The sequence below is a fragment of the Anolis sagrei genome, chromosome 2 (assembly GCF_037176765.1).
Source record: "Anolis sagrei isolate rAnoSag1 chromosome 2, rAnoSag1.mat, whole genome shotgun sequence".
In the NCBI taxonomy this organism is placed as follows: Eukaryota; Metazoa; Chordata; class Lepidosauria; order Squamata; family Dactyloidae; genus Anolis; species Anolis sagrei.
This window is the reverse complement of record NC_090022.1, coordinates 27,929,157-27,957,048: the sequence shown is the minus strand read 5'-3', so window position 1 is coordinate 27,957,048 and position 27,892 is coordinate 27,929,157. Positions and strand designations below refer to the sequence as shown.

General features: G+C 41.6%; 2 protein-coding genes across 10 annotated transcripts in view; both read right to left on the bottom strand.

Moving 5' to 3' along the window:
- USP19 (ubiquitin specific peptidase 19) overlaps positions 1-15,354 on the bottom strand; it is a 51,242-nt gene extending 35,888 nt beyond the window's left edge. For 4 of the 9 annotated variants that reach the window (XM_060766505.2, XM_060766506.2, XM_060766504.2 and 1 more), the window contains exons 1-3: positions 15,152-15,324; positions 5,888-6,165; positions 558-686 (exon numbers count right to left, since the gene is read on the bottom strand). In XM_060766505.2, coding sequence (XP_060622488.2) covers positions 558-686; positions 5,888-6,029 — 271 coding nt within the window. In that variant the 5' untranslated portion in view covers positions 6,030-6,165; positions 15,152-15,324. Of the gene's footprint in view, positions 1-557; positions 687-1,847; positions 1,905-5,887; positions 6,166-15,151 lie in introns of all 9 variants that reach the window. The other 5 variants (XM_060766502.2, XM_060766497.2, XM_060766500.2 and 2 more) reach the window with 3 other exon arrangements.
- Positions 15,355-21,415: 6,061 nt separating this feature from the next.
- LAMB2 (laminin subunit beta 2) overlaps positions 21,416-27,892 on the bottom strand; it is a 69,515-nt gene continuing 63,038 nt past the window's right edge. Inside the window, exons 32-33 of the mRNA XM_060766507.2 lie at positions 24,546-24,705; positions 21,416-22,314 (exon numbers count right to left, since the gene is read on the bottom strand). Coding sequence (XP_060622490.2) covers positions 22,178-22,314; positions 24,546-24,705 — 297 coding nt within the window. The 3' untranslated portion in view covers positions 21,416-22,177. The remainder of the gene's footprint in view (positions 22,315-24,545; positions 24,706-27,892) is intronic.

Below are 27,892 nucleotides of genomic sequence, written 5' to 3'. Positions count from 1 at the left end.
GGTTCAGAATGTTCTCTGATTATAGGCGAACTATAAATCCCAGCAACTACAACTCCCAAATGACAAAACCAACCCCCCTCAACCCTACCACTATTCAAGTTTGGGTGTATCAGGTATTTGTGCCAAATTTGGTCCAGTCAATGAAAATACATCCTGCATATCAGATATTTACATTACGATTCATAAAAGTAGTAAAATTACAGTTATAAAGTAGCAACAAAAATAAGTTAATGGTTGGGGGTCACCACAATAGAAGAACTGTATTAGGGGCTTGCAGCATTAGGAAGGTTGAGAACCACTGTCCTAAATAAAGGATCAAGTGTGGTCTTTTTAGAACACCCAAGATATTGACTTGCCTAATTCACCTAGTCTCACTTTGCTGCTACACTTATTTGAATCCTTCATCTTGCTTTGTTTCAAGTTTCACCTTAGGAAATTCAATTTTTACTGCAGGTCACCAGAAAATCAACAAAAGAATTTCTTAAAAAAACAACAACTGAGAAGCTCACTCTCCTGCACAAGCCATAAGAAAGAGAAAGAAGAAATGCGACACTCACCAGGTAACTTGATGAGACAACTGGTGTCTGTGAAAGAGGCATCCACTTCCTCTGTTTTTGGGATGCCACCGCCCAAGCTCAGCTTTACAATAACCTCATCAGCATTCTGCTTCCAGTCCAGCAGGAGGTCTAGGAAACACAAGGGGTCGAGATGTCAGCCTTTTCCCCACTAAGCCACGATACCAGCGCAAACAGTACGCTTGGAATTAAAGACCTATATGGATTCATTACTAGAAAAATGCAAGTACAGGAATCCATTCCACACATGGCATAACCAATACATGGAATTTAGTGCCACACAGACAATTAAGAACAGCACAGAGGGTTAGGCACTGCAACTAAAAGTAAGACCTCTCTTTTGAGAAACAGCATGTAAAGCAGTATTTTGGAACTGGCACTGTGCAGTGAGTAAGTAAAAGATCCTAGTTCAAAGACGCTCTCATGTCATCCTTGAACTTATGTGGTGACTTAGCAAAAACCATTTTCTCCCAGCCTGGTCTCATACCTACAGCAGTGGTACAAAACTGCTGGGGATTCTTGCAAGAATTATAATAATGATATATGTGACTGACTCAGAACCCACTAAACACAACATAAATATATGACATATTTTGGTATCAGATGCTGAACATCAATTAATAATGTGGGATGGATATTACCATTAACTTGTGAACTGTCCCAACTATTGGATGAGTATGGATGGAGAGGTTTAAGAAACATAACGTAGAATAGAAACACCTACATTCCTAACCTTGAAGCAGCAAGAGAAAGAGAGATCCCAAAACTCTCACCTGTGGTAAAGGACACAAACGTTGTTGGGACAGAAGTAACCGAAGTGCTTCTGTGCAGCCTTGTGTCCTCTTACCTTTCTGGCAGAGGATGGGCACTACCAGAGCATCACATGTTATTTTTGAGAGGGACTACAATTTTCAAAATTCAGTGGCTATGCTGACTGAAAAATTCTGGGAGCTGTCCACAAATAATAATTTTACAAGCTCTTGAATTCATAGCACATGCTTTGCACACTTCAACCAACTTCAGGTACATTTCCTTCCTACTGAAGTAACCATAAAGACGGTTTCTTTCTACAACAGTTATGGCCCTGCTATGCAGTCATGCTAATTCTGGTGTAGTTGATTTCTAAAGCTTCTAAGCTTGCTGGTTAAGAAAGCAATTCTCAGCATAAAGGGGGGGGGGGGAATCCACATACAGTGAGATGGATACATAGTGAGAGCAGACAGGGTGGCTCAATACTTGGCCTCTGTTTAGGCATGCACCCCTTTGACTTACCCTCCTCTGATTCCCTCTGCCAATTAGGCTCTACCAGTTCCAGGATGGGAAAGGGCTCTAAATGATCAGAGAAACACAGGAGAGATGTGCTGCTTTGCTAAAGGCCATCTCAGAAACCACTTTCTAAAATTTCAAACACATAGGCCCTCTTGTTTCTTCCTTGAAAAGAAGTCATTTGCATGTTACATTCTTTTCACCAGAACCTCACATTAGAACTATGCATTGCTGGCTGGATAGGGGAGAAAAACACACTAAAAGGAAGGTAAGGACAAAGCATACTAGATTTAGCTGTCCAGCCTATACCAATCAATAGATAGAAAACAGCCAAACAGTTGTTAAAAAGTATGTACCATAAGTGTCATAACATGTTGGCCATAATTTCCCATGAAGTTCTTCCACCTATAAACATGTGATATATGGCTGCAATAAAGTACAGAGGATATTCACACATTATAGTGAGTATATGTGATGTTATTTTATGTGATGTGTTCAATAATGTTTAATGTTTTATCAGTGGAGGGTCAATTTTGATGTTTTATACTGTTTTTTTTATCAACGGCATTGAATTGTTACCAATACTGTGAACCGCTCTGAGTCCCCTTCGGGTTTGAGAAGGGTGGCATATAAATACTGCAACTAAATAAATAATTAATTAATAGTGCACTTTGCCACCTCCTGATCTACAGCCTTGGGTTATAGGAAATAAGTATCTTCTGAAAAAAGAATTTTAGTTTGTATTAATTCAGTAAGGCAGCTAGTAAACTCAAGATTCTCTTGTAAGCGCCACAATCAAGTTACTGAGCTCTTTTTGTTCCATCATATCCTGAGTCCATCCTCAGTTGTTTCCTCTTTGCTTGTAAACAATGTATGCACCCTTAAGTTCAAGCACCCCATGCATGCTTGTATTCATGGAACTTAAATATGGTCAGATCCCTTGGCAATCCACTTGCAAAGCCAGCTATGATGTGCTGGCTTTGAAAGACATCCCTAGGGAAACTAACTAGTGCTCTCTCTGCACATGTATGGTGTCTTGCTCTTGATTCCATAGCTACACCTTCTCTTTCTACCTTACTTTTTTTTAAATTGAGCACTTAACTTGCCTTGTGATGCATCTAGTGTGGCCTCTCAGCCTGTTGCTGTTTATGCCACAGCTGGAGAAAAATGAAAACTCAATATTTCTGCCTAGGAAGCCTTTTCTATATATGTGGTCACAGGTGCGGGGATCATTCAACTTAAATAAGCTTCCAATATCCTATGTTGTGCCCACACAGTGGAAGAGAAAATGTTACTGCTTATCAGCGGCTCTCTAGTGGTCTCACTCAGTAAACAAGCTGGGAGTCTAGAACTTAGTGCTAAGGGTTTTTTAGGATCTTGAACCAAACACTAGGAAATCTCCATACATTTTGCATACTTTATCCTCATGTTTCTTAATCCATTGTCTCTTTTCATGTTTGATATAATCCTGAAATAAGTTTTCATGCTGCTTGTTGTCAAAACCACTTTTCCAAGTAAAAGATCTGAGCAGATGTTTATCCTATTTTGAATAAAGCCAATTTGAGTTCCGGTTTTGAGGAAAGAGCAGCATATATATAAAGCTGTTGATATTGTTATGATGATAATGATATTGTTTCTGATGGTGATTAAAAAAACCTATGGTTCACAATGGTCTGACTCCACTCTAGGTTTACAATACTCATGACCAAGCTGAAAGTGAGATCCTTTAAATTATCCTTGCTCTGCAATATGGGAAGCATACTCTCCCTTGTATTTATTTTTCTCTTACAGAATAGCTCTAAACCATGCTAGACCTATCCATTCTGTGTTTCACAGCAGCCCCATGCTGTCAAAATTCAAAAAGGCATGTCTTGCATACAGCCTCCCAAACCCTGCCTTAGTCCTTCCATCTGCTTTGTCAAGATCCAATTATATACCTACATTTCCTCATCTCTAGAACTACTATTGGGAGGTCTGCCAATCTAGTGCTAGGAAGCTAGTATCTGGCTGCCTTTTTTGGGTAAACATTTATGATATGACAAAACTGTTATTTCCTTGCAAATCTTGTCAGTGAGTCAACTTTTCCATGTTGCTGGTGTTCAGTGCATGAACTGCTGTAGTCTTCACACTTTTGCAAAAGTTCTTTCTGCATCGGGCGTGTGCCAGGTACACATGTACAAAACAAGAATATGTAATACTACAGAATGCAAAGCTACAAATAAACAGCAATATGAACTGATCGAATAACTCAACTAGGGCAGTCACTAAACCAGTCTAAGCTGGCTGAACATCCAATTGCCAGAATAACCTACTAAGAAGATTTGCTGCATGAGGAGTTAATGAAACCGTTGCAATTAGTTTCTCTGTAAGTCTCATTCTAACATGCCATTACCTGACAGAAATTATACAAGGATTTTGTACGTTTGAAAGAGAGTCACATTAATCTTTCAATATAAAAGGAGGCATAGAAGAATGATTCTTATAGCAATTTAAAGATCTGTTCAGTAGCTTTTATCAACTAAAGAAAGGGAATTAGCTTCAGGATTTTTTCTCAGGAATTCCTTGTAACACAACAATTAGCAGATATAATAACTGGTAAAGTGCATGTATTACTCTGGAAAGCAAAATAATAATATCAGATATAACCAATTAGGACAATGCAATTAGTGTTATACCACTACCAAGTTTAAAGGTGTGTTTCCACAGATAGTACATTTAAGTATCAGTGGTGATAATGGTTATATTTTCATGATTGTACCTTAGTCAAGATTACTGTTTCTCATTTAAGCCAAAGGAATTTAATCTACAGTGTCTGGTAGCATTTAGGCACAGATAAAAGAGGTCTTCTTTGTTCTCATAAAGGTTTGGAAACAGTCCAGGACTCTGGTGCACAGTGGAAAATTACTTTTAAAAATATGCTGTAATTTATTGCTTTCACTTGTTAAAAATTCAAAAGAACTTGTTACATTTATATACAATAAGAAGAGAAATAATAAGCAATTTTCTAAGACAAAACTTCGGGCTAAAGAAGTAATTACATAAAACTTGGAAAACTGAATGTCAGAAGACCTTAGCAAAAGCCTTTAAAGAGTAATTACAAAGGGCGATACTTGTTAAACGAATAAAATAACTTCTCCTTTGCTTCACTGCACTATTTTGAAATGTAACTTTTTTTCTTCTGTGTCCCCGAAAGAATAAAGTTATATCAACTAGAATTAGCATTTGTTGCTTCAAAGCTTTTCTCCGGCAATTTGAAAAACATTTAAAAAATGGTGAAAAGAGTTCCTCGGAGCAGCAACTCTCTATTGGGGGCACAAGAGGGGCATGCTTATTTTGAATGTGGGCACACCAAAGGCCTCACAACATTCATAACACAACAATTAAGCTGTAATGGTACATTTAGGAAAGCACTGACAATGATAGGAAAGAGCAATTAATGTGAACTTTATATCTATGGGATAAAAGTTTGAACATTTCCATGCTGCTTAACAGTATTTCAGAAGCCCAGATGTAGAAGAGAAATGGCCAATTTGAGGCCAGTGCTGACAATATTTGATCACCCAACATGACCGAGCTATTCCTTCACATGCCTTAAACTAAAGCATCTCTCTATATGGAATGAGTATTCCTTATCCAAAATTCTTGGGACCACTAATTCTTTGAGGCTGCATTACAGATAAACTGAGAACTCTAGACAGTTAACATTACAACTATGGAAGCAAACTATTATAGATATGCTAATGATTGGCTGAATAAACTATACAGGGATGGGGGTTTTTATGTGTAATCTAACTAATTTGGGGGAGGAACCAGCTTTCTCACTGAGTTATGTGAAACAACTTCCAAACTGTATGTATTAAACAGAAAATGAGTAATAATGATTATTAGGAATTTCAAAGTATTTTTCTTGGTTACTCGGTAGTTTAATTTTCCAAGCTGTGTCTCAAATACTCCACTGGCTGAACAAGAATCAATCCTGCAGATATAACTCTCCAATTCTTAAGTTTGTACACAGAGTGAAAGATATCTTCAGCACAAAGCCCTACCTTTCTTTGAGTCACTGCCAACTGGTCTCTCGCCCTCCTTGCTCTCCTGATTAGCTCGGTCCTTCTGTTTTTTCTTGTTGGTTGCATCATCTGCTCCCCGTGCTGTTCTCCTCTGACCAGGGACACTGGCACTACTGGACATTTTCAGCCGTTTGGATGAAACAAACGGCCCGCCGGGGTCAGTGACGGAGTCTGGGTCAGGGGTGCGACGTTTTCTTCCCGAGCCAGCTATCTTGGCGACTCTTTGTGATCAATCTCTCTGGCAATGAACAAAATGCCTAGGGGAATGTATATGGAGGAAGACATCAGATAATGGTGGCAGTAAAGAAAGGGCAAAGTTCTATGATGGTAGAAGTGTTATGGAAACTATTAAAAAGTCCTAAAATGTGGTTGGCACATCAGAAACAAAAAGGATCCAACCTAGTACATCTTTTTTTTTAAACTAGGGTACATTATTGCTACTGATATGTAAAATCAACAGAGTTCGGTCAAAGCAATTTTGAGGCTTAACCCAATCAAGAAGTACTAGTAGCAAGCATTTCAAGATAGGAACTTTTTTTTTCTTTTTTTACTTGATAAGCCCACAGCCAAAATGAATCAGTCAACGCTCCTTTCAACAACAACACTGAAAACTAGGCAAGTGAGGATTGAATGGAATAAATGGGTACCGTATTTCATCGCATAATAGTCACATCACATAATTTAAAGGGAACAGCCACGTGGGCAAGTGGAGCACCTTCACCTTCACTATCAAATGGGGCACAGTCATTATCGAATAATAGACACACACACACACTCCAATTTTTTTTGGGAGGGGGGAGTGTAGCTATTATGTGAAGAAATACGGTATCTTGGCTGATCAGAACGAAAGTGCTATTTTGTCTTTTTCATTTATTTCACAACAGTTGGGGGCATGAAGGATGCTACCACTGCTTCAGAAATCAATACAATTATCTTAATATGAGAAAAGCTGATAAACTTTCCCTTTGGGTTGCTTTTGGTGTTTTCAGAATTCTAGCTCAGTCCTTCCAATAGTTTGCCCCTTTAAGTGGTATGCAGTTATAGAGGAACAATACTCCTGTACAAATGGCAATTCATTAAAATATTTCATAGAGAACACCTCTCTAGGAATTTCTACAGCATCTACATTCTGGTGGATGGTGACCATAGAGTGACACTCTATAAATGTCTAGAGAAGTGTTTCTCTAGGAAAATCAAGGTCCTCCAAAACAATTCTTTGTTCAGCTTTTGGCAGAGATGTGCTAAAGGAACTGGATTCCTAGAGACAATACATCAATCAAGTCCACAGATAATAAAATCCACAAATATGGACAACCAATTGTGCATTCAAGAGTTCGGTGGTGTTTTAAGTATTCACTATCTTTCTGCTAAAATTCAGTAAAAACAACTCTTAAAAGCCAGTCAAATATCAAGTCAAGCAAAACGAACACTGGAAGTTTCCTACTTCACTCCAAGCAGACACTGGCCTAATCCTTTTCCTGCCTGCATTACTACCAGTATTGTTTTAGCCAGTTTCTGAGTCCTAGCTGTCAAACACCACTTTCAATTTCATCCTCCAGCACTTGCTAAAAACAAAACAAAACACACACACACACAAAACATGTGAGATAAGGAAGTCAAGATTATTTGTTTTATTTTCACATTCATACTCTGCCAATACAACTCCAAAAAGTATTCCTAGCAAATTTTCTGCACTAAATCTGCACCCATGGCATGTAGTACAGAGATAATAAACCTAAATCAATTTATTCATCTGATATCATGACTTTCTCCTAGCTCAAAGTGTTTTGCAACCATTTAAAACCACAGTACACAGTACAGCTAAAAAAACTATTAATATAAAAGTTAAAACACAAATCATATTTCTATTTTCAAACCCACATACATTAGAGTAGCTTAGAAATACATTTAAAATAATAATAAAAATAAGAACGCAACAATCTGAAGGGTAGGAACCCTTACCACCCAAGTTTGCATCTCATTACTTGCACTAATGTTTTACATGCCCTTGCCTCAGGGGAAAAATGAAGACATTCATTCATATGTGATGTAATCAGACAGAATCTCCTGGAAACAAAGAGGTATCTCTTGGTTTGGCCTTGCTGGATGGTTGGCCTTACCTTGGAATTGTTTGTTGCTGAAGCAAACTACCACACAGCTGTGGTGAGCTTGCAGCCATAGCCATTGCCAAGCGTCTTTGCTGTCATTTACAATTCTCCCCTCCTTTCACCAGATCACATGGGCACCTTTGCTAATATCAGCAAATGTGCCTGGTGATGACCACAAGCCTCTTGGAGTTCCACTGCTGCCCACTATGGTGACAAATGACCCCAAGGGCAAGTTTCATCCCCTTTTCCCTGCACCACAGAGTATATGGAAAAGGGATAGTGGCATGGACTATGTGGACAGTGGACCAGAGTGCATTAGAATTAGTTTGTCTGTCTATATCAGCTCTGAAGTTCAGGGTTGGTATGGAGTTTCTGGAAGTTCTGCTAACGCAGGGTAAAACCGATTTTACCCTGTATTATGAACTAGAGGTACCTGGACATCATCTGGATACCCAAGAGCAGCTTCTGGGTTAATATGGGGTTTTGGACTCATCTAGACATGCCTTTAAATCCATCTATTCACCCACCCCTGCTCAGAACTGAGGATTTTTGGGGGGTTCTTAAAATTGACTTTGATGGAGGATCTGGGGGTTTTTAATGTAAAAAGTTACTTTTGCAAACTCAGAAGAAACAGAACAATACTTAATTTCACTCATTTTATTCCTCTCTTCCACAAACTGAAGGAAGTCCACTATGCACCTAACATTTTTCATGTGTATTTACAAAATGTGCATATAGTTTCCCATAGGCATCCTCTTTTGTAGGATTAACCTTTATATATAGGGTATATATCCCATAATAAATCAGAAAAGCTTACGCCTTTGACAGGGCTCTCTTGTCCTAAGATGATTGTAAGCTTTCACCTCTAAGCCCAAGTCAGTTCCTCTAAGCACAAAGTCAACAGATGTCTTGAACAGAACCAAAGGGAACCACCCCGAGTTCCATGTTTAATTTAAACAAATGAACACTGGCTGTTCTCTTGAGCAAGAAACCAAAGCCCATGACTCAGGGCTAAGCTTATGAGATCAAATAATATTGTATTTCACCAAATCTTAGGCACAACTTCTTCCCGTTTAAAGAGACTTCAAAATCTGGGTGTGCCTTAGATTCATAATTTTTTGTTTTAAACAACCTTATCTCCAAGAGAGGAGGATGAAGATGAAGGACCCCAGTCCCCAAAAGCTTCAGTTTTTGGTTTGTTGGTTTATTTTAAAATAATTTTTATCTCCAAGAGAGCAAGAGGAAGGGCCCTAGCTAATACGGCTCACCAAGCCCCAGCATTATGTCAATAGTCTTAGCCAGTTTGCTGTTTATCATCTGGTTGAGCTCTGTGCTGCTTCCTACTTTCCTGCCTCAACAAAGGGCCCATAAAGTTAATAAAAAAGACTCATGCTGACAAGATGACTGCTGGGTTTCTTCACACTTTCTCCTCAGCACATATGAAATATTGTACCGCAAAGCCGCATTAAACCAAAAACAAGGTATGGTACATGCAGAGAAAATTATAGAAAAACCCTTTCCTCCCAAAATTGAAGCTTAAAACAGAGTGCTCCTTACTTTCAGTTGTGCCTTAGGGCCCTTCCAGACAGGCCCTATCTCCCAGGATATGATCCCAGGTTTTCTGTTTATCCCAGATTGTCTGACAGTGCAGGCTCACATAATCCAGTTTAAAGTAGAAAACCTGGGATCAGATCCTGGGATATAGAGCCTGTCTGGAAGGGCCCTTAGATTCAATGAAATATGGTGGATTCTAAGGCAGCAGCTATGAAACAGGAGACGGAAAAGTGAAGTTGTGCACCATAGAAATTGCAATTCACTTCTATGAACAAATGGTCTAATCAAGACTGAAGCAACTGAGAACTTGTATTTGGCGCCGAACAATGAACATGGATTTCATGACCAAGCAGTGCTGTTTCAAGCAGAAGTTATATTCTGAAGTACACACAAAAGGAAGACTTCAGCCCAGAATGATCTCCAACCTAATTATTTCACCTGGACAGGCAATCATTAAGTAGCTGTAAAACATGCAACCTGTATAAAATTTGGAGTCCAGCAGTTACAAATTCAGTTCATCTGGATCTTAGTTTCCACTGCTTCAGAGGACATACCAGTTGAGAGTAACTATTCATTTAAATAACTTTCCACCATCTAATGAAAGATGGTCTTTGTTTCTACACACTTTCCCAATCCCCTAAATTTTCCAGAAAAAAATTACTTTGGAAAAAAACCCCAGAAAATAAATTGTTTCCCCCAGACCTTCCCATCTCTACTTGTAAAGATCAAACCTCAATCTTTCAACTGGTCACAAGATCACAATTAAATTATCAAATGGCCATTGTTTCATGTATTGGCCTGTGCCAGCCCGACTAACAGGCCACAAAACCACCCATGCAGAACATCATGTTAGGGCACCTAGGCAAGTCTCTTATTGGATAAAAAAAAGAGGGGGGGAAAGGCTAACACTCCAGTAGAATATGCTTTCCGACTCCAAATATAGCAATTTATCAGAACCAGAACTGTGAACAACAACCAGATATATATATAAGAAAGACTGTTAATTGTTTTGAAGGGATATTTGATTGGGATCACAAAACTATAGCTTTAGAAGGAATGGCAAGTCAAATCCGCAGTAAGTACAAAAATCTATATCTACAGCATTTCTAAAATGTAGCCATCTATTTTCTTTTTTTAAAAGTGCCAAAACCAGAGAGTTTATCGCCTTCTGAAGTGATCTGCTATACTGTCAGATTGTTTTTAGCATTTGGAAATTCTTCCTAATGTTTAGTTGGGCCTGGGGTAGCTAACAAGACTCTACAAAATTATGGGGATTAGGGATACAGGATCCCCATGAAAGTAAACAAAAAGCTAATTGCTCTAACGTCCACCTCCCACTTTTTGTCCAGCCCAGGCCTTTCTTGGGTGCATCAGTTTGTATTTAAGTCCTTCACTGCCCATCTTCTTCTTCCCCACTCACTTCTCCCTGAATCACCCAGTCTCATCTCCTTCCTCAACACTGCAGAATCCACCGCACATAATCCCACAAGTCTAAGTCTGAATTTAAACTGGTGGTCAGTCAGGAGCTGAAGGAGTCAGCAGAGGAAAGAGGCAGATTTGTGTGGAAATTAAATTCCCGCTGACACTTGTGTTGGAATGATGAGCTACGGCTGAGTGTGTGTGACTCACGAGGATTCAAACCCTGGTCTCTAGTCCATCATATAAATCTCACCACCATGCTGGGTCTATGGATACTCTACAGGCATTATTGTACTAATTTTAATTTGTATGTTCCATTGAGTGCCAGTTTTGGGGGAATGGTTGGATATTAAGAAAGATAATAACAACAGCAATAACATCTTCTTTAATGTAAGAGTTTTAGGCCCGCCCTCTCGAGTTGCAAAAGAAAAAAGAACTTAATCCATTTAGTCACTGATTGTTCTAAACCACTCAACAAATTGTCTCTAGCTGCAGAATATGTGGCAGAAGAATTGAGGTATGCAGTAAAACAAGTGGAAAATAAGGATGAATAAGCATAGAAAAGCAGGTTCCCTTTCAAAAGCTAGTTTGATCATCCCAAAACAAATGGAATAGAATCCTAAATCAATGAATATTAAATAAAAATGAGCAGGAGTCATTATCACAACACAAATAAAACTAAACATTCTCCAATACTTAAACAAATAATGTTAAGAAAAGAGAATCAAGTACCTATTTTCATGTCAATTCATTTATTTAGAGAAATTCTACAAATACCATGGACCACCAACAAAACAAACAGGCAGGTCTTAGAAGCAATCAAATTTGAAGTCTCCCTTAAAGGCAGAAAATAACTGAACCAAGGTTATTATACTCTGGACACATCACGAGATGACACGACTCACTAGAAAAGATGTAAATGCTTGGTAAAGTGAAGGTAGTACACTAGGCACTCCATTTCCATGTGAGTTAGGGACATATCCTAATACAAAAGCTGTGAATAAAAAACCCGCTAATTTTCTTATGTGAGAGAACAGATCTTTATGAATCTCTAGGTCCTCCAGGGCTATTCAATTGTCAACTTTTGGAGGACCAATAGATTCCTAGAGATAATGTTTTAATGAAATCTGCAAAAAATCACATCTACAAAAATTAAACCTGCACATGTGGAGGGCCCATCTCAAATCAAATTGCTGGTGGGTTGACTCAATCAAGAAAGACAGGGCTCTAAGTCTGCAAGACCAGAGCTGGGCAATTAATAACCAAGTCTCTTGGAGATCTCTAATTCATAGCGTCATCATATGTCCAAAACAAATTAATGAAGCACAACCACAATGCCAATTCCATAATACACACCAGCATGAGAATGGAAAAAGCTAACAATATTTGAAATGTTTTCCAGCTGCTCAGAAAATCAGCATATTAATGTCACAAAAACCTTAGCCTCATGCATGACAACTTTAGAATGCAAGCCAGTCAACCATATTTGTTCAATAATTTCTCACAGTTGATGTAAGGCACTATATAAACACTAACAGTTAAAGTCTGTGCCTATCCACTTGGAAATAAGTCCCACTACATTCAACAGGGCTTTCTTCCAAATAAAGATTGCATAACTACAAAAGACTTTCAGTTAACTGGCACTATGGGGATTGGTAGATACTGGATAAATATAGTTTCTAGTTGCTTGAGAGTTACTATTAAAAAATAGACCTAACTAAAATAAAATCTCTATTGCCTCAATATTAATATTGAATACTGTAATGAAAAGCAAATTAAGACAAAGACAAACTTAATGTAACACAATTTTACTGTATTATACAAAAAGCTTTCTAAATGTTATTATTTCTTTGATTCCTTTTGCCAGTTGCTTGAGAGTTCTGGTTGCTTGAGTTCCAGGGCCCTTCCAGACAGGCCCTGATCCCAGGGTTTCTGCTTTAAACTGGATTATATGAGTCCCTACTGCCAGATAATTTGGGATAAACAGAAAATCTGGGATCAGGTCCTGGGATATAGGGCCTGTCTGGAAGGGCCTTGAGAGTCTACAGTATTACTAACTGCCCCTAGGAAACCAAATCTGGCCAACATTAAACTCAAATGTATCACAAGGATAAACAAAAATTATACAATCTGGAAAAAAAAATTTATAGGAAATTAAAGACCCTATTAACCTGAAGGACAATTCAAATTCAACAAAAGTTTCAAGTCCTCTTTTAGTTGCTATGACCCAAATCATTACAATCTGCTGTAACATTGGTTTCGGTTGCGGTTCAATGGGATCTCTTCGGACTTCTCACCTACTGGCCTGCATTAGATATGCCACTGCAACCTCTACTGCCTGTTTTTTAAAAAGTCTTATTGGGAAAGAACAGAAATACAACTCTTCAGTTTTATGCCCAATGAGATACAGCTTTGCTCCAGAGAACTATATGTGGATAGTAACATAGAATAGTAGCCTCGATGCAGGTGAAACATCGGGAGAGAATGCCACTGGAACATGGCTATACACCCTGAAAAACTCACAGCAACCCAGTGATTCCACCCAGGAACGTCTTCGACAACACAAAGCGATGTATCTGGCTCAATACACTTCTCACACATTAGGGGAAAATGTTCTTATGGAGAAGCAGCTAAGCAAGATGCTGTTCTAATTTTTTCTTTAACATGGAAGGATCATTTTTAGCAACAATCTTCAATGCACCTAAGGAGCTATCTGAGGGGCCCTTCCACATAGCCCTATAACCCAGAATTTCAAGACAGAAAATCCCACAATATCTGGGTTATCAGAGTCTACGCCACCATATATTCCAGTTCAAAGCAGAAAATGTGGGATTTTATTCAGCTGTGAGGGAGGACTCTGAGTCCACTTTGGGGAGATAAAATGGGGTATAAATAAATATAAATAATAATAATAATAATAATAATATCTGTGCAAATGAAAACCAGGGTCGACCCCTTTGGAATGCAATCCGTATTTTTTCTCCAGTTTGTAGAAACACTTTTATTTATTATTTAAAATTATTATTTATTTAAAACTTTTATATCACGATCTTCTCTACCTCTGCAGAGGGACTCAGACTGGCTAACAGCAAGGATTCAATGCTAACACTGAGAATCTAGGCATAATACACAATATTAAATTATCAATTAGATATAAAAATTACATAGGTAAAGGTTGTCCCCTGACATTAAGTCCAGTCATGTCTGACTCTGGGGTGTGGTGCTCATCTCCATTTCTAAGCCGAAGAGCCGGCGTTGTCCATAGACACCTCCAAAGTCATGTGGCCGGCATGACTGCATGGGGCGCCATTACCTTCCCACCAGAGCGGCACCTATTGATCTACTCACATTTGCATGTTTTCGAACTGCTAGGTTGGCAGAAGCTAGGGCTGACAATGGAAGCTCACACCGCTCCCCAGAATCGAACCTGTGACCTTTTGATCAACAAGCTCAGCAGCTCAGTGCTTTAACCCACTGCGCCACCAGGGGCTCCAAAAATTACATAGGTTACATAAAATTACATAGAAGCCGTTCACCAATATAAAATCATGTCCAACTCAATCCGTATGTCCAGCCCATATATTGTGATCAGTACCAATAGTCGATTGCTGGCCTCAAACATCATTCCGCAAAAGCACTGTTGCACAGCCAGCTTCCTAAAGGTCAGGAGGGAGGGGGCAGATCTAATTTCATTTGGGAGGGAATTCCATAGCTGAGGGGCCACCACAGAAAAGGCCCTGCAGAAAGTAAAAGCCCTTGCAGAGAGTCAAGGGCGGTACACCACCTTGTGTCTCTGATGATTGGAGAGGGCAGGTACCGCAGGCCTAGGCAATCCAGGTTTTTTGGACTCCAACTCCCACAATTCCTAACAGCCTTTAAGCAGCAGAGGGGGGAAGAGAAAGAGTCTGAGTTTGTTAGGAATTGTGGGAGTTGGAGTCCAAAACAACTGGAGGGCCCAAGTTTGCCCAGGCCTGTATTAAACGACCTGCGTTGTTGCATAAAGCGCCTCAGGAGGGCCTTTTCAGGCCAGCAAGGTTCCTGAGAGTAGCCTTAGAGACGCCTCGTTAAGGCCATTGCGTTTCTTTTGAGGCCTTCCCTCCCTGCCTCCCTCCCTCGAGGCCCCACCTTCCCTGGACTCGGTTCCGCCCTCGGCGCCACTCACCGACCGGCTCCCTCCTCCTCCTCCTCCTTCCCTCCCAAGAGGCCCCGTCCGGCTGCCTGCCCTCCTGCCTGCCTGCCTGCCTGCCCACCCCCGCGGTTTGTTTGGTTTCGAACCGAAAGAGTTCCGAGCGGGCGGCCTCTGAGGGAGCCCAGGCAGGCAGGCCCCAGCTCGTGACGTACTTCCGGCAGCCGGCACCGCTACAGGCACCACGTGACACCGCGTCGGCGCGTAGAGGACGCAGAGTATCGAGAGGGAGGTACGGGAGGGGGGTGAGTCTCTGTGTGAGGGAGCACGCATGCGCAGGAGAGGGGTTCCGCGGGGCCCGCGACGTCACGCGGCGCAACCATGGCAACCAGGCTCTAAATATATAAGTAGGCTGGGTGGGAACACGAAACCGTGCAGGCCTCTCTCTCTCTCACCCAGAATATCAAGGCAGAAAATCTCACAATATCTGCTTTGAACTGGGTTATCTGAGCCCACACTGCCATATATCCCAGTTCAAAGCGAGATAATGTGGGATTTTATCCAGCCTTGTGGAAAGGGCCACAGATAACCCAGTTATCCTTGGTTAGACCACATCTGGAATACTGTGCCCAATTCTGGGAGATGTTGATGTGGAATGTGTCCAGAGGAGGGCAACTAAAATGATCAAGGGTCTGGAGAACAAACTCTATGAGGAGTGGCTTAAGGACCTGGGCATGTTTAGCCTGAAGAAGAGAAGGCTGAGAGGAGATATGATAGGTAAAGGTAAAGGTAGTCCCCTGACATTAAGTCCAGTCATGTCTGACTCTGTGGTGTGGTGCTCATCTCCATTTCTAAGCCGAAGAGCCAGCGTTGTCCGTAGACACCTCCAAGGTCATGTGGCCGGCATGACTGCATGGAGCGCCGTTACCTTCCCGCCGGAGCGGTACCTATTGATCTACTCACATTTGCATGTTTTCAAACTGCTAGATTGGCAGAAGCTAGGGCTGACAGCGGAAGCTCACGCCGCTCCCCGGAATCGAACCTGTGACCTTTCGATCAACAAGCTCAGCATCTCAGTGCTTTAACCCACTGTGCCACCGGAGGCTCTGGAGATATGATAGCCAGGTATATATGTGAGAGGAAGCCACAGGGAGGAGGGAGCAAGCTTGTTTTCTGCTTCCTTGGAGACTAGGACGCGGAACAATGGCTTCAAACTACAAGAGAGGAAATTCCATCTGAACACAAGGAAGAACTTCCTGACTGTGAGAGCCGTTCAGCAGTGGAACTCTCTGCCCCGGAGTGTGGTGGAGGCTCCTTCTTTGGAAGCTTTGAAACAGAGGCTGGATGGCCATCTGTCAGGGGTGATTTGAATGCAATATTCCTGCTTCTTGGCAGGGGGTTGGACTGGATGGTCTATGAGGTCTCTTCCAACTCTATGATTCTCTGAGATGTTGATGTGGAATGTGTCCAGAGGAGGGCGACTCAAATGATCAAGGGTCTGGAGAACAAGCCCTATGAGGAGCAGCTTAAAGAGCTGTGCATGTTTAGCCTGAAGAAGAGACGGCAGGAAGAAGATACTGTGACGGCGCAGTATCTCCTGTAGAACTGTGGAACTGTTAGTTGCAAGATTTAAACTGTTGTATCATGCTTAATCCCGCCTTTTTACCCTGCTTATGTATAGTTGGATTGATTGCTTATTTATAGCTGTCAATCAGTGTTGTTTGCATCTGTTGAATTGCTTTCTCAAGCTCAATTGTTTGGCTCCACCTCTTCCTGGAGGAGGGGAGTGCTTCCTCCTGTTTTCATTCTGCCATCAGAGTTTCTATCAGATGGACTTGAGTAAGAGACTTGGCTCTAATAGCCCCTGATTAAATTACCTCTCAGCACCAATTCTAAGGTTTTTTACCCTTGGGACTCATGCTTTATGTCCAGATTGTCCTGGACAACATTGAGGAGACCCAAGTGCCTTCAAACCGGTTCTTTTGGCACCAGAGGAAGGTCTTGTCCCTTCAACATAGGCCATTGGACTGGGGTTGTGTTTATTCCGATATTCACAGCCATTGAGGAAAGAGGAAACAGGAAAAGCTTCTCAGCTGCAAACTCCTTGGACTTCAGAGATTGTAAAGTATATTTCCTTTATCCCTGTTGAAACATCAAGCTTATGCCTGAGAAAGATAACTCATTGTGAACAATGAATACAATTTCGAGTTATCTGTTGTGTTTTGGTCTTTGGGAGTTCCAGTTTCCTATAGGAGGGCAAGAAGCAATCCCCTGGGGAAAGATGCCACGTCCATGCCTCTTTCACTAAGAGTTATAGCCCGCAGGCGCGACGGCACAGATACGATAGCCATGTATAAATACGTGAGGGGAAGGCCTAGGGAGGATGGAGCAAGCTTGTTTTCTGCTGCCCTGGAGACTAGAATGCGGAACAATGATTTCAAACTACAGGAAAGAAGATTCCACCTGAACATTAGGAAGAACCTCCTGACTGTGAGAGTTGTTCAGCAATGGAACTCTCTGCCCCAGAGTGTAATGGAGGCTCCTTCTTTTGAGGCTTTTAAACAGAGGCTGGATGCTCAGGGGTGCTTTGAATGCAATTTTCCTGCTTCTTGGCAGGGGGTTGAACTGGATGGCCCATGAGGTCTCTTCCAACTCTATGATTCTATTATTTATTTGTTATTTATTTATTTATTTACAGTATCTATATTCCTCCCTTCTCACCCCACAGGGGACTGGGGGCAGATTACAATGCACATCTACATGGCAAGCATTCAGTGCCATTAGACATACAACATATATAGATAGACACAGAGGCAGTTTAACATTCCAGCTTTCCGGCTTCATGAGGTTATGCTCGATTCTGGCCACGGGGGGGGGGGGGGGGGCTGCCGCTTCTCCGACCTCCTGTGACACCGAGTCCTTGATGGAGCACTTCCTCATTCTTCTGCATGCTGCTGGAAGGTTTTATGGTGTCGTAAATTAGTCTCCCCGCATAGAGCGGTACCTAAATTTCCTACTTGACAGATGCAACTGTCTTTCAGGCTGCACAGGTCAACAGCAAGCTAGACTATTAATGGTCGGGAGCTCCCTCCGACACAGGTTGGCTTCGAACTCATGACCTCTCAATCAGGAGTGATTTAATGCAGCTGGCTACTAACTAGCTGCACCACAGCCCGGATTTTCTGCTTTAATATTCTGCATTCAGTGTCTGTGTGAAAGGGCTTTCCTACCAGGCCCTATATCCCAGGATCTGATCCCACGTTTTCTGTGCATTCCAGATTATCTGGAAGTGCGGACTCATTTATGTCATCAGTTGGGGGTCCCTCCCCCCAGCACCAACTGCGGCTCTGGGCCAGAGTGAAGAGAGAGGAGGCCAAAAGACAGTTCCACCTTGTCTCCTGTGCTATGCTAATAATATAATATAATGTGATGTAATACAATATAATACTACTAATAATATATTATAAATATATATTTTATATTACATGTAATATTACTAATAATATTACAATATAATGGTATAGTATGATATAGTAATATATAATACTGATATTGTACTATACTAATATATAAAATATTGTGTGTGTGTGTGTGTGTATGTGTGTGTGTGTGTATAAGCCGCTCTGAGTCTCCCCTTCAGGGTGAGAAGGGCAACATATAAATGTCGTAATTAATTAATTAATTATATAAAATCTGGCTTAAAGCAGAAAACCTAGAATCGGATCCTCGTATATAGGGCCTGCCTCGAGTCCACACTGCCGTATTACCCAGTTCAAAGCAGATAATGTAGGATTTTGTACAACTGTGTGGAAGGGGCCTTTGTATATTTCAACACTGGGTCATACTGTGAAATACATACATGGCCTGCTTCTGTACTCAGGCCCCATCTCCACCACTATACAATGCATTTTAACTACATTGGACCGGATTATATGGCCATGTGGGCTCATCTAATCCTGCTCAATATGATTAAACTAAATTCTGAAGCTATATAGATGAAGACACACTAGATGCATGTACACTGTGGAATGAATGCAGTTTGAAGTCACTTTAACTGCCCTGGCTCAATGCTATCAGATCCTGGGAGTTTTACAAGGTTTTTAGCCATCTCTGCCAAAGGGGACTTCACTAAACTACAAATCCCCAAAGTCCATAGTCTTGAGCCATGGCATTATGTCTACAGTATAATATGTACCCAGAAAGACACCTTCGCTTTGGTGTACTGAAGCACTTTCATGCACAAAGTAATTAAAAATATTGTATAAGAAATTGCCTTTGAGTTATGTGTACAAGGTGCTTGTGAAGTCAAATTGATTTCGTGTTAAGACTTGGTTTCCATCTCCCATGATATCTCATTATGCACATATATAAACAAACACAGGTATTCCAGAATTTAGAAAAGAAATGTGAACTCCAGTGTGGAAGTCGCATGGTTCGCAGTCGGGTCTTCGGAAAAATCAGAACTAATCATAGACTTAGAAAAGACACCCCAAAGGCCATTGAGTCCAACCCCATTCTGCCATGTAGGAATACACAAAGTCTCCACAACAAATGAATTTCAAGAAACATAGGATATTACACTTCGGTGGCAAAAAATGGAAATGCATAGATACAGGATGGGTGATGCCTGGCTCAACTTCAGTCCAAGTGAAAAAGATCTTGGGAGTCGTAGTTGAACATGACCCAGTATGATGCAACAACTTAAAAAGCCAATGGGAATTTTGGGCTCCATCAAGATCAAGGGAAGTTATGTTGCCTCTATATTCTGCTTTAGTTAGACCTTATTTGGAGTGCTGTGTCTAGTTCTGGGCACCATAGGTGAAAAGAGATATCAACAAGCTGGAAGGTGTTCAGAGGAGGGCGACTAAAACGATCAAAGGCCTGGTGACCATCAATACCCATGAGAAGTGGCTCAAAGAACTGGGTATTTTTAGCTTGCAGAAGAGGAGGTTGAGAGAAGACAGGATATCCATGTATAAAATATGTGAAAGGATGTCATAAGGAAGAGGGAGCAGGCTTGTTTTCTGCTGCCCTGGAAACTAGGACAAGAAAGAAGATTCCACCTGAATATTAGGAAGAACTTCCTGACTGTTAAGTGCTGTTCAGTGGTGAAACTCACTGCCTCGGAGTGTGGTGGAAACTACTTCTTTGGAGGATTTAAACAGAAGATGGATGGCCATTTTTCGTGGGGTGCTTTGATTATACTTTTCATGCATGGCAGGGGGTTGGACTGGATGGCACATTTGGTTTCTTCCAACTCTATGATTCTATTATTATGGGTTGGCTTTCAAGAATCCCATCTGACCAGAAAGGATTCTTATCATGTTATTTTGTTGCTGCCTCATAACCCCTTCCTATCTCATTGGTCTATCTGTTTCATCCTATGTGTAACACTTTGAACCACATTTAGGAATCCAAGGCCAAAATGTTTCTTTTGCATATGTAAAGGTAAAGGTTTCCTCTGACATTAAGTCTAGTCATGTCTGACTCTAGGGGATGGTGCTCATCTCCATTTCTAAGCCAAAGAGCTGGCGTTGTCCATAGGCACCTCCAAGGTCATGTGTGATCTACTCACATTTGCATGTTTTCGAACTTCTAGGTTGGCAGAAGCTGGGGCTAACAGCGGGAGCTCCCCATGCTCTCCGGATTCGAACTGCCGACCTTTCGGTCAGCAGCTCAGCGGTTTAACAAATGGTAATGAGTTGTGCAGGTTTTAATCCGATAAGGACTGGGTTGTGGCGCAGCTAGTTACTAGCCAGTTGCACTGACCAAGAGATCATGAGTTCGAAGCCAGTCCGGGTCAGAGTAAGCTCCCAACCATTAATGGTCTAGCTTGCTGTTGACCTATGCAGCCCGAAAGGCAGTTGCATCTGTCAAGTAGAAAATTTAGGTACCACTTTATGCAGGGAGGCTAATTTAACTAATTTACAATGCCATAAAACCCTCCAGCAGCATGCAGAAGAATGAGGAAGTAAGTATTCCATCAAAGGATCCTGTGTCACAAGTGGATGGTGAAGCGGCAGCTCCCCCTGTGGCCGGAACCAAGCATACCATCATGAAGCTGGAAAAAACTGGAATGTTAAATTGCCTCTGTGTCTGTCTATATATGTTGTATGTCTAAATGGCATTGAGTGTTTGCCATGTATATGTGCATTGTAATCCGCCCTGAGTCCCCTGCAGGTTATAAATACTACAAATAAATAAATATTGTTTAATGTGCTCTATTCTTGCTCTAGAGATCCTTGAATAAGTTGCAATTCAAGAGTTTAGAATAGTCACGCAAATCAAGAAACATAGCAGTTTGGCACAGAGAGCAATGCCACTTTATTCTCACACAAATATAACAAAGCCACTCTAGCTGGGACATTCGCTTACATAAAAGGCACAGTAGTGTGTAGCTAGGTCCCTCGCCTGCTCTTCTAGGTACTGTTCTCCTTGCTTTGGAGCTGGATGTTTTTAATTCAAGATGTTTCAAATAATATGAAAAAAAACAACAGAACATAGCATGGGAACCTTTCCTTTGGTATATCAAGTGCTTCCATATCCCCTGCTCTGGGTGCTAGTTGGAAAGCATTTAGTATAAGGCACCTTGGTGTAAGGCAGGTATGGGCAAACTTTGGCCCTCCAGGTGTTTTGGACTTCAACTCCCACAATTCCTAACAGCCTACCGGCTGTTAGGAATTGTGAGAGTTGAAGTCCAAAACACCTGGAGGGTCAAAGTTTGCTCATGCCCTGGTGTAAGGTTTCTGAGGAAACATAGGAAGCTGGGATGTGGACAAAAATGACCCATGTCAAGCAATGCAGGGAAAGAGTGCTCCAGGCACTCACTAGAGGAGTCTGCCTCAAGCTGGAGTACTCTTGAGTGTGCTGTACTACAAGTCCCAGAATCCCATAGCTGGGTATGGCATTCTGGGAGCTGTAGCCTAATAATCAGGAGAGAGGGGACCAATTTGAGGAAGGCTTGACTACAAAGCAGCAGGGGCAACCCAGATTTCTCCAAGCGCCCAGGTGAAACGGGGCTTATGCAGTGAGAGATAGGGAGTTTCTGCAGCATAAGGTGCCTCACTGGCAGGTATTGTAGATTTGGATTTGCTGGTTGATGTCTCCCAAGATGCTTCTCATCTTGGCTTCCAACCCATCCAGCTGGGCTGCTTTGTCTTGCAGCAATCTCTCGTTTTCTTCATATGTTTCTTCTAGTGCTGAGTGAGGATAGAGAAAGGAAATACAAAGTGGAAGATAGTAAGGAAAGGGTACTGAGACTTGCATATTCCCATTCCTAGAATTAAAGCCCCTTCCACACAGCCCTTTAATATCAAGGCAGAAAATTCAACAATATCTGATTTGAATTGGATTATCTCTGTCCACACTGTCATATATTCCAGTGCAAAGAAAAACAGATATTGTGGGATTTTCTGCCTTGATATTCTTGGATATAGAACTGTGTGGAAGGGCCTCTAGTTTCTAATAATAGTAATTGGTATGCTTGCACCTCCATATGTCCTCAACTAGAGCCCTGGCAAAGATACTTCCTTTAGGACAAAGAACTATTATGCCCCTCCCTTTACCCAGTGAGAATGTTTGTGTTGCTGTCATTCTGCATAACCTACCATCCCTGTTTTTGTTGTTCATTCGTTCAGTCGTTTCCTACTCTTCATGACCTCATGGACCAGCCCACGCCAGAGCTCCCTGTCGGCTGTCACCGCAGCTCCTTCAAGGTCAATCCAGTCACTTCAAGGATGCCATCCATCCACCTTGCCCTTGATTGGCCCCTCTTCCTTTTTCCTTCCATTTTCCCCAGCATCATTGTCTTCTCTAAGTTTGAGCAGTCCTTAGCATTTCCCTTTTTCGATATGGGGATATAAGTTGATTTTTTCCAGTCTGACGGCCATTCTTGTGTTTTCTATATTTGCTGGCATATGGCATGCATCACCTTGACAGCATCATCTTTCAAGATTTTGAACAGTTCAGCTGGGATCCCGTCGTCTCCTGCTGCCTTGTTGTTAGCAATGCTTCTTAAGGCCCATTCAACCTCACTCCTCAGGATGTCTGGTTCTAATTCACTCACCACACCGTCAAAACTATCCTCGATATTATTATCCTTCCATCCCTAATCATCCTATATAGGAAGCAACAGAGGGCCCTTCCACACAACTCTATAACCCAGATTATCAAGGCAGAAAATCTCACAGTATCAGCTTTGAATGGGTTATCTTAGCCCACACTGCCATATATTCCAGTTCAAAGCAGATAAAGTGGGATTTTATTAAGCTATGTGGAAGGGTCCAGAAAGAGATGAGGATTAGGGATATATAGCTGGTTTAGTGATTCACAGACTCTTGGCACCTCTCTGGCTTTGTAGGATGATGGCTTGGGTTAGGAAAACAACTTCAAAGCAAGTTTCTTCTTATCTGGAAGCACCTCCTCATCCTATTTAGCAACAATTCTACGTCCCTATACTGGCCAAAAATCACAAGGCAATATATGTAAAATGGGAAGTGCAATTCTACGCCTCTGGATAAACCTGTTTTTTGGTATCAATAGCAAATGTGTTGGGCTGAAGTTCCCAAGCTGGGGAACATGTGACCCTTTTAGATGTAATTGGACTCCAACTCCCATCATCCCAATGGATATGTTTTTTTTTTCCGTATCAGGAGTGTGAGAGAATTGGCCATTTGCAAAGACGTTGCCCAGGGGATGCTCAGATGTTTTACCATCCTGTGGGAGGCTTATCTCATGTCCCCCAGTGAGAAGCTGGAGCTGACAGATGGGAGCTCACCCTGCTCCCGGGATTCAAACTGCCAGGCCTTTCGGTGAGCAGTACTGTCAGCACAAGGGCACTGCGCCACCGGGGGCCCATGAATATGGTGACTAGGGCTGATGGGAGTTGCAGTTCCGCAAGTCATACATTCTTCAGTCTTACCATATAGTTCCCAGTTTTTATTATCCTTCTTTCACCAATTTTACTTCTACAGTCCTTTTACTATGTGGAAAAGGTTTTTGTAAAGCTGAGTAAGAAATCATGTATGAACATTTTATGGATTTATTCTGGAGATGTCGCATATATAAATCTTGTCTCCGCCCTGGGACATAACAGCAATAAATCACGAATAGCCTTAAAAATGTGGATCTAGGAACCTTGCAGCTAAACGCAAATGTACAAATAATTTATAAAACACTATCCCTCTCCTGCCCTAACGCTATCCTGTCAAATCCTTGAAAGTTAAGAAATGTTTCTATGTCACATCAAAAAAGATAATAATGCCAGGACCAGGCAGTTCTCCTTGGGGCTATCATTCAAGAGAAAAGTCCTTTTGAGCCATTATTGCAGGAATCACTCAGAATAAACTTTTAGATGCTGATGTCATGGCAAAGGAAGGATTATGAAAAAAGAGTCATCCTGTCAGCTATTGAGATCCTTGAGCATACTCACCACTGAGCCGCCGCAGTTTGTCATGAGCATCGCGCAGCAGCCCCTTGGCTTCATCACGTAGGCGCTCTGCTTTCTGCCGAGCCCCCAGGACATGCTGGGCTTTGTGCTCCACAAGCTCCTTCATTGTGCGGTACTGGTCACTTAGCGGACCATCTAGAATCTGGAAATACAGCAGGAAAAACAGGCTAGCTACAGGACAGAACCGCAAACATCTCTGCTATCCCTCTTCTCCAACATCTCCATACAATTGTGAAAACAGCAGCCAGAAATGAAAGACAGCAATTATGTATTGTCAAAGGTTTTCATGGCTGGAATCACTGGGTTGTTGTAGGTTTTTCAGGCTATATGGCCATGTTCTAACCCTCACAACCTCGTAGGATGCCTGCCATAGATGCAGGCAAAACATCAGGAGAGAATGCTTCTAGAACATGGCCAGATAGCCCGAAAAAATACAACAACCCGACAGCAATTATGTTTCAGTTTTTGCATTCGAATAGTTTAACAACCGAGGTTTATTCATGCAAATGATGCTCCTGACGATATAGTGCCCTTAGTGTGCAGAGTACTGTCTTAAAGGGCCACAGTATAAAAACATTAAAGTGACTGGAGGGTTGCCATAGCTGCTTGAATCCTATGAATCCCATATATTTTCCTGCAGTGGAGGAAAAGGGATGGTAAAAAGCTAACATAAAAATGCCTATTTTGCTTTAGTGTTCTCCCCAAAAAAGGAGAGTGTGCTTCCATGCATCAAGTAGAGAGCTTCATAGGGAATCAGCAACAGACCAAAGAAAAAGACATTGGGATAATTGTGGATTATACACTGATGGTGACAACTATTTTAGTCTGAATTGATAGAAATATAGCTTCTGAGCAAAGTCATGTATGTACAGCATTCAGTTCTGGGTGGCCCATTTTAAGAAGGATCTAGACAAGTTGGGCAGGTTCAGAAAAGGGAAACAAGGATGATAAGAGGACAAAACCTGACACAGTTTTGGAGCACAATACTCCTGGCCTCATGATCATGGGGGAAAAAAACAACTAAGTATGAATTGTTGATGTTGCAATCCCAGGCAACAGCAGAATTGATAAGAAACAACTGAAAAAGCTTACATGATACAAGGATCGAACTGCAAAGATTCTAGCACAAGCCAGTCAAGGTGGTCCCAATGGTGATCGGCACACTGGGTGCATGCCTAAAGACCTTGGCCTGCACTTAAAAACAATCAGCACTGACAAAATTACCATCTGTCGGCTGCAAAAGCCCACCCTATTCGGATCTGCACGCATTATTCGCCAATACATCACACAGTCCTAGACACTTGGGAAGTGTCCGATGTGTGATCGAATACAAAGGCAGCATAGTGATCTTGTTTGCTGTGTACTAATCTTGTTGTGAGGAACGAGAGACCAGATTGCCAATATCCGCTGGATAATGGAGAAAGGCAGGGAGTTTCAGAAAAACATCTACTTCTGCTTCATTGACTATTCTAAAGCCTTTGACTGTGTGGATCATAATAAATTGTGGCAAGTTCTTGGTGGGATGGGCATCCCAAGCCACCTTGTCTCTCTCCTGAGGAATCTGTACAAGGACCAAGTAGCAACAGTCAGAACTGACCACGGAACAACAGACTGGTTCAAGATTGGGAAAGGCGTACGGCAAGGCTGCATACTCTCACCCAACCTTTTTAACTTGTATGCAGAACACATCATGCGATGTGCGGGGCTGGATGAATGCAAAGCTGGGGTGAAAATTGCTGGAAGAAACATTAACAACCTCAGATATGCAGATGACACCACTCTGATGGCCGAAAGCGAGGAGGAGCTGAGGAGCCTTCTAATCAAGGTGAAAGAAGAAAGCGCAAAAGCCGGGTTGCAGCTAAACGTCAAAAAAACCAAGATTATGGCAACAAGAATGATTGACAACTGGAAAATAGAGGGAGAAAATGTGGAGGTTGTGACAGACTTTGTATTTCTAGGTGCAAAGATTACTGCAGATGCAGACTGTAGCCAGGAAATCAGAAGACGCTTACTTCTTGGGAGGAGAGCAATGTCCAGTCTCGATAAAATAGTGAAGAGTAGAGACATCAGACTGGCAACCAAGATCCGCCTAGTCAAAGCCATGGTATTCCCTGTAGTAACCTACGGATGTGAGAGCTGGACCTTAGGGAAGGCTGAGCGAAGGAAGATCGATGCTTTTGAGCTGTGGTGTTGGAGGAAAGTGCTGAGAGTGCCTTGGACTGCGAGAAGATCCAACCAGTCCATCCTCCAGGAAATAAAGCCCGACTGCTCACTGGAGGGAAAGATACTAGAGACAAAGTTGAAGTACTTTGGCCACATCATGAGGAGACAGGAAAGCCTAGAGAAGACAATTATGCTGGGGAAAGTGGAAGGCAAAAGGAAGAGGGGCCGACCAAGGGCAAGATGGATGGATGGCATCCTTGAAGTGACTGGACTGACCTTGAGGGAGCTGGGGGTGGTAACGGCCGACAGGGAGCTCTGGCGTAGGCTGGTCCATGAGGTCACGAAGAGTCGGAGACGACTGAACGAATGAACAACAACAATCTTGTTGTGTATTTATTATGATTATGATTATGATTATGATTATGATTATTATTCACCTGTGGCTCAAAGAGGGTCACAGTATAGTTAAAACATACAAACATTACAAAAATTCTATAAACACACATATTAAAATGTAGTTCAATAAGAGATACATATTGAAACATATTTCTATAAAATGCTCTCTTGGGAGCCACAAATGTTCCAATAAATCTTTTTAGCCTAACCTATTCTCATTAAGTTGAGGATAATGTGGGGTGAAATGATCTTGGAGCAGAGGAAGGACAGAACAGAATATATAATAAAGAAAACAAATGCATTTAATTTCTATGTAGCAATTGAAGTGAGAAATTCAAGTTGATAGCTATTGAGTTTGCCAGGTCAGTTGAGGTTTCAGGTAATTTATGAAACACCGGGATGAAATTGGCAAGCTTGGATTTCTGGCGGCACTCAGACCAAAAAAAGAGGAAGAAAAAAAAGAAAGAAACACCAGAATCACTGAAATATTATGAAGGGATTCCAAGTATATAGAACTCCCTTCCCAGTGACATTAAATCACCCCCCCCCCCCTTTCTGGCCTTAAGAAGGAAAGTGAAAATGTGGCTTTGGGATCAAGCCTTTGGAGAATAACTGTAGTGCAATAATAGATATGGAATGTGTGCAATGAGTACTGGAACGCCCCCAGATTACGATTGTGGATGGCGTGGTTTTTAATAGGGAAAGTAATGTTTTGAAATTTTTTTAATGTGCATTAATTTAAATTTTTAATTTAAATGTTAATTTGAATA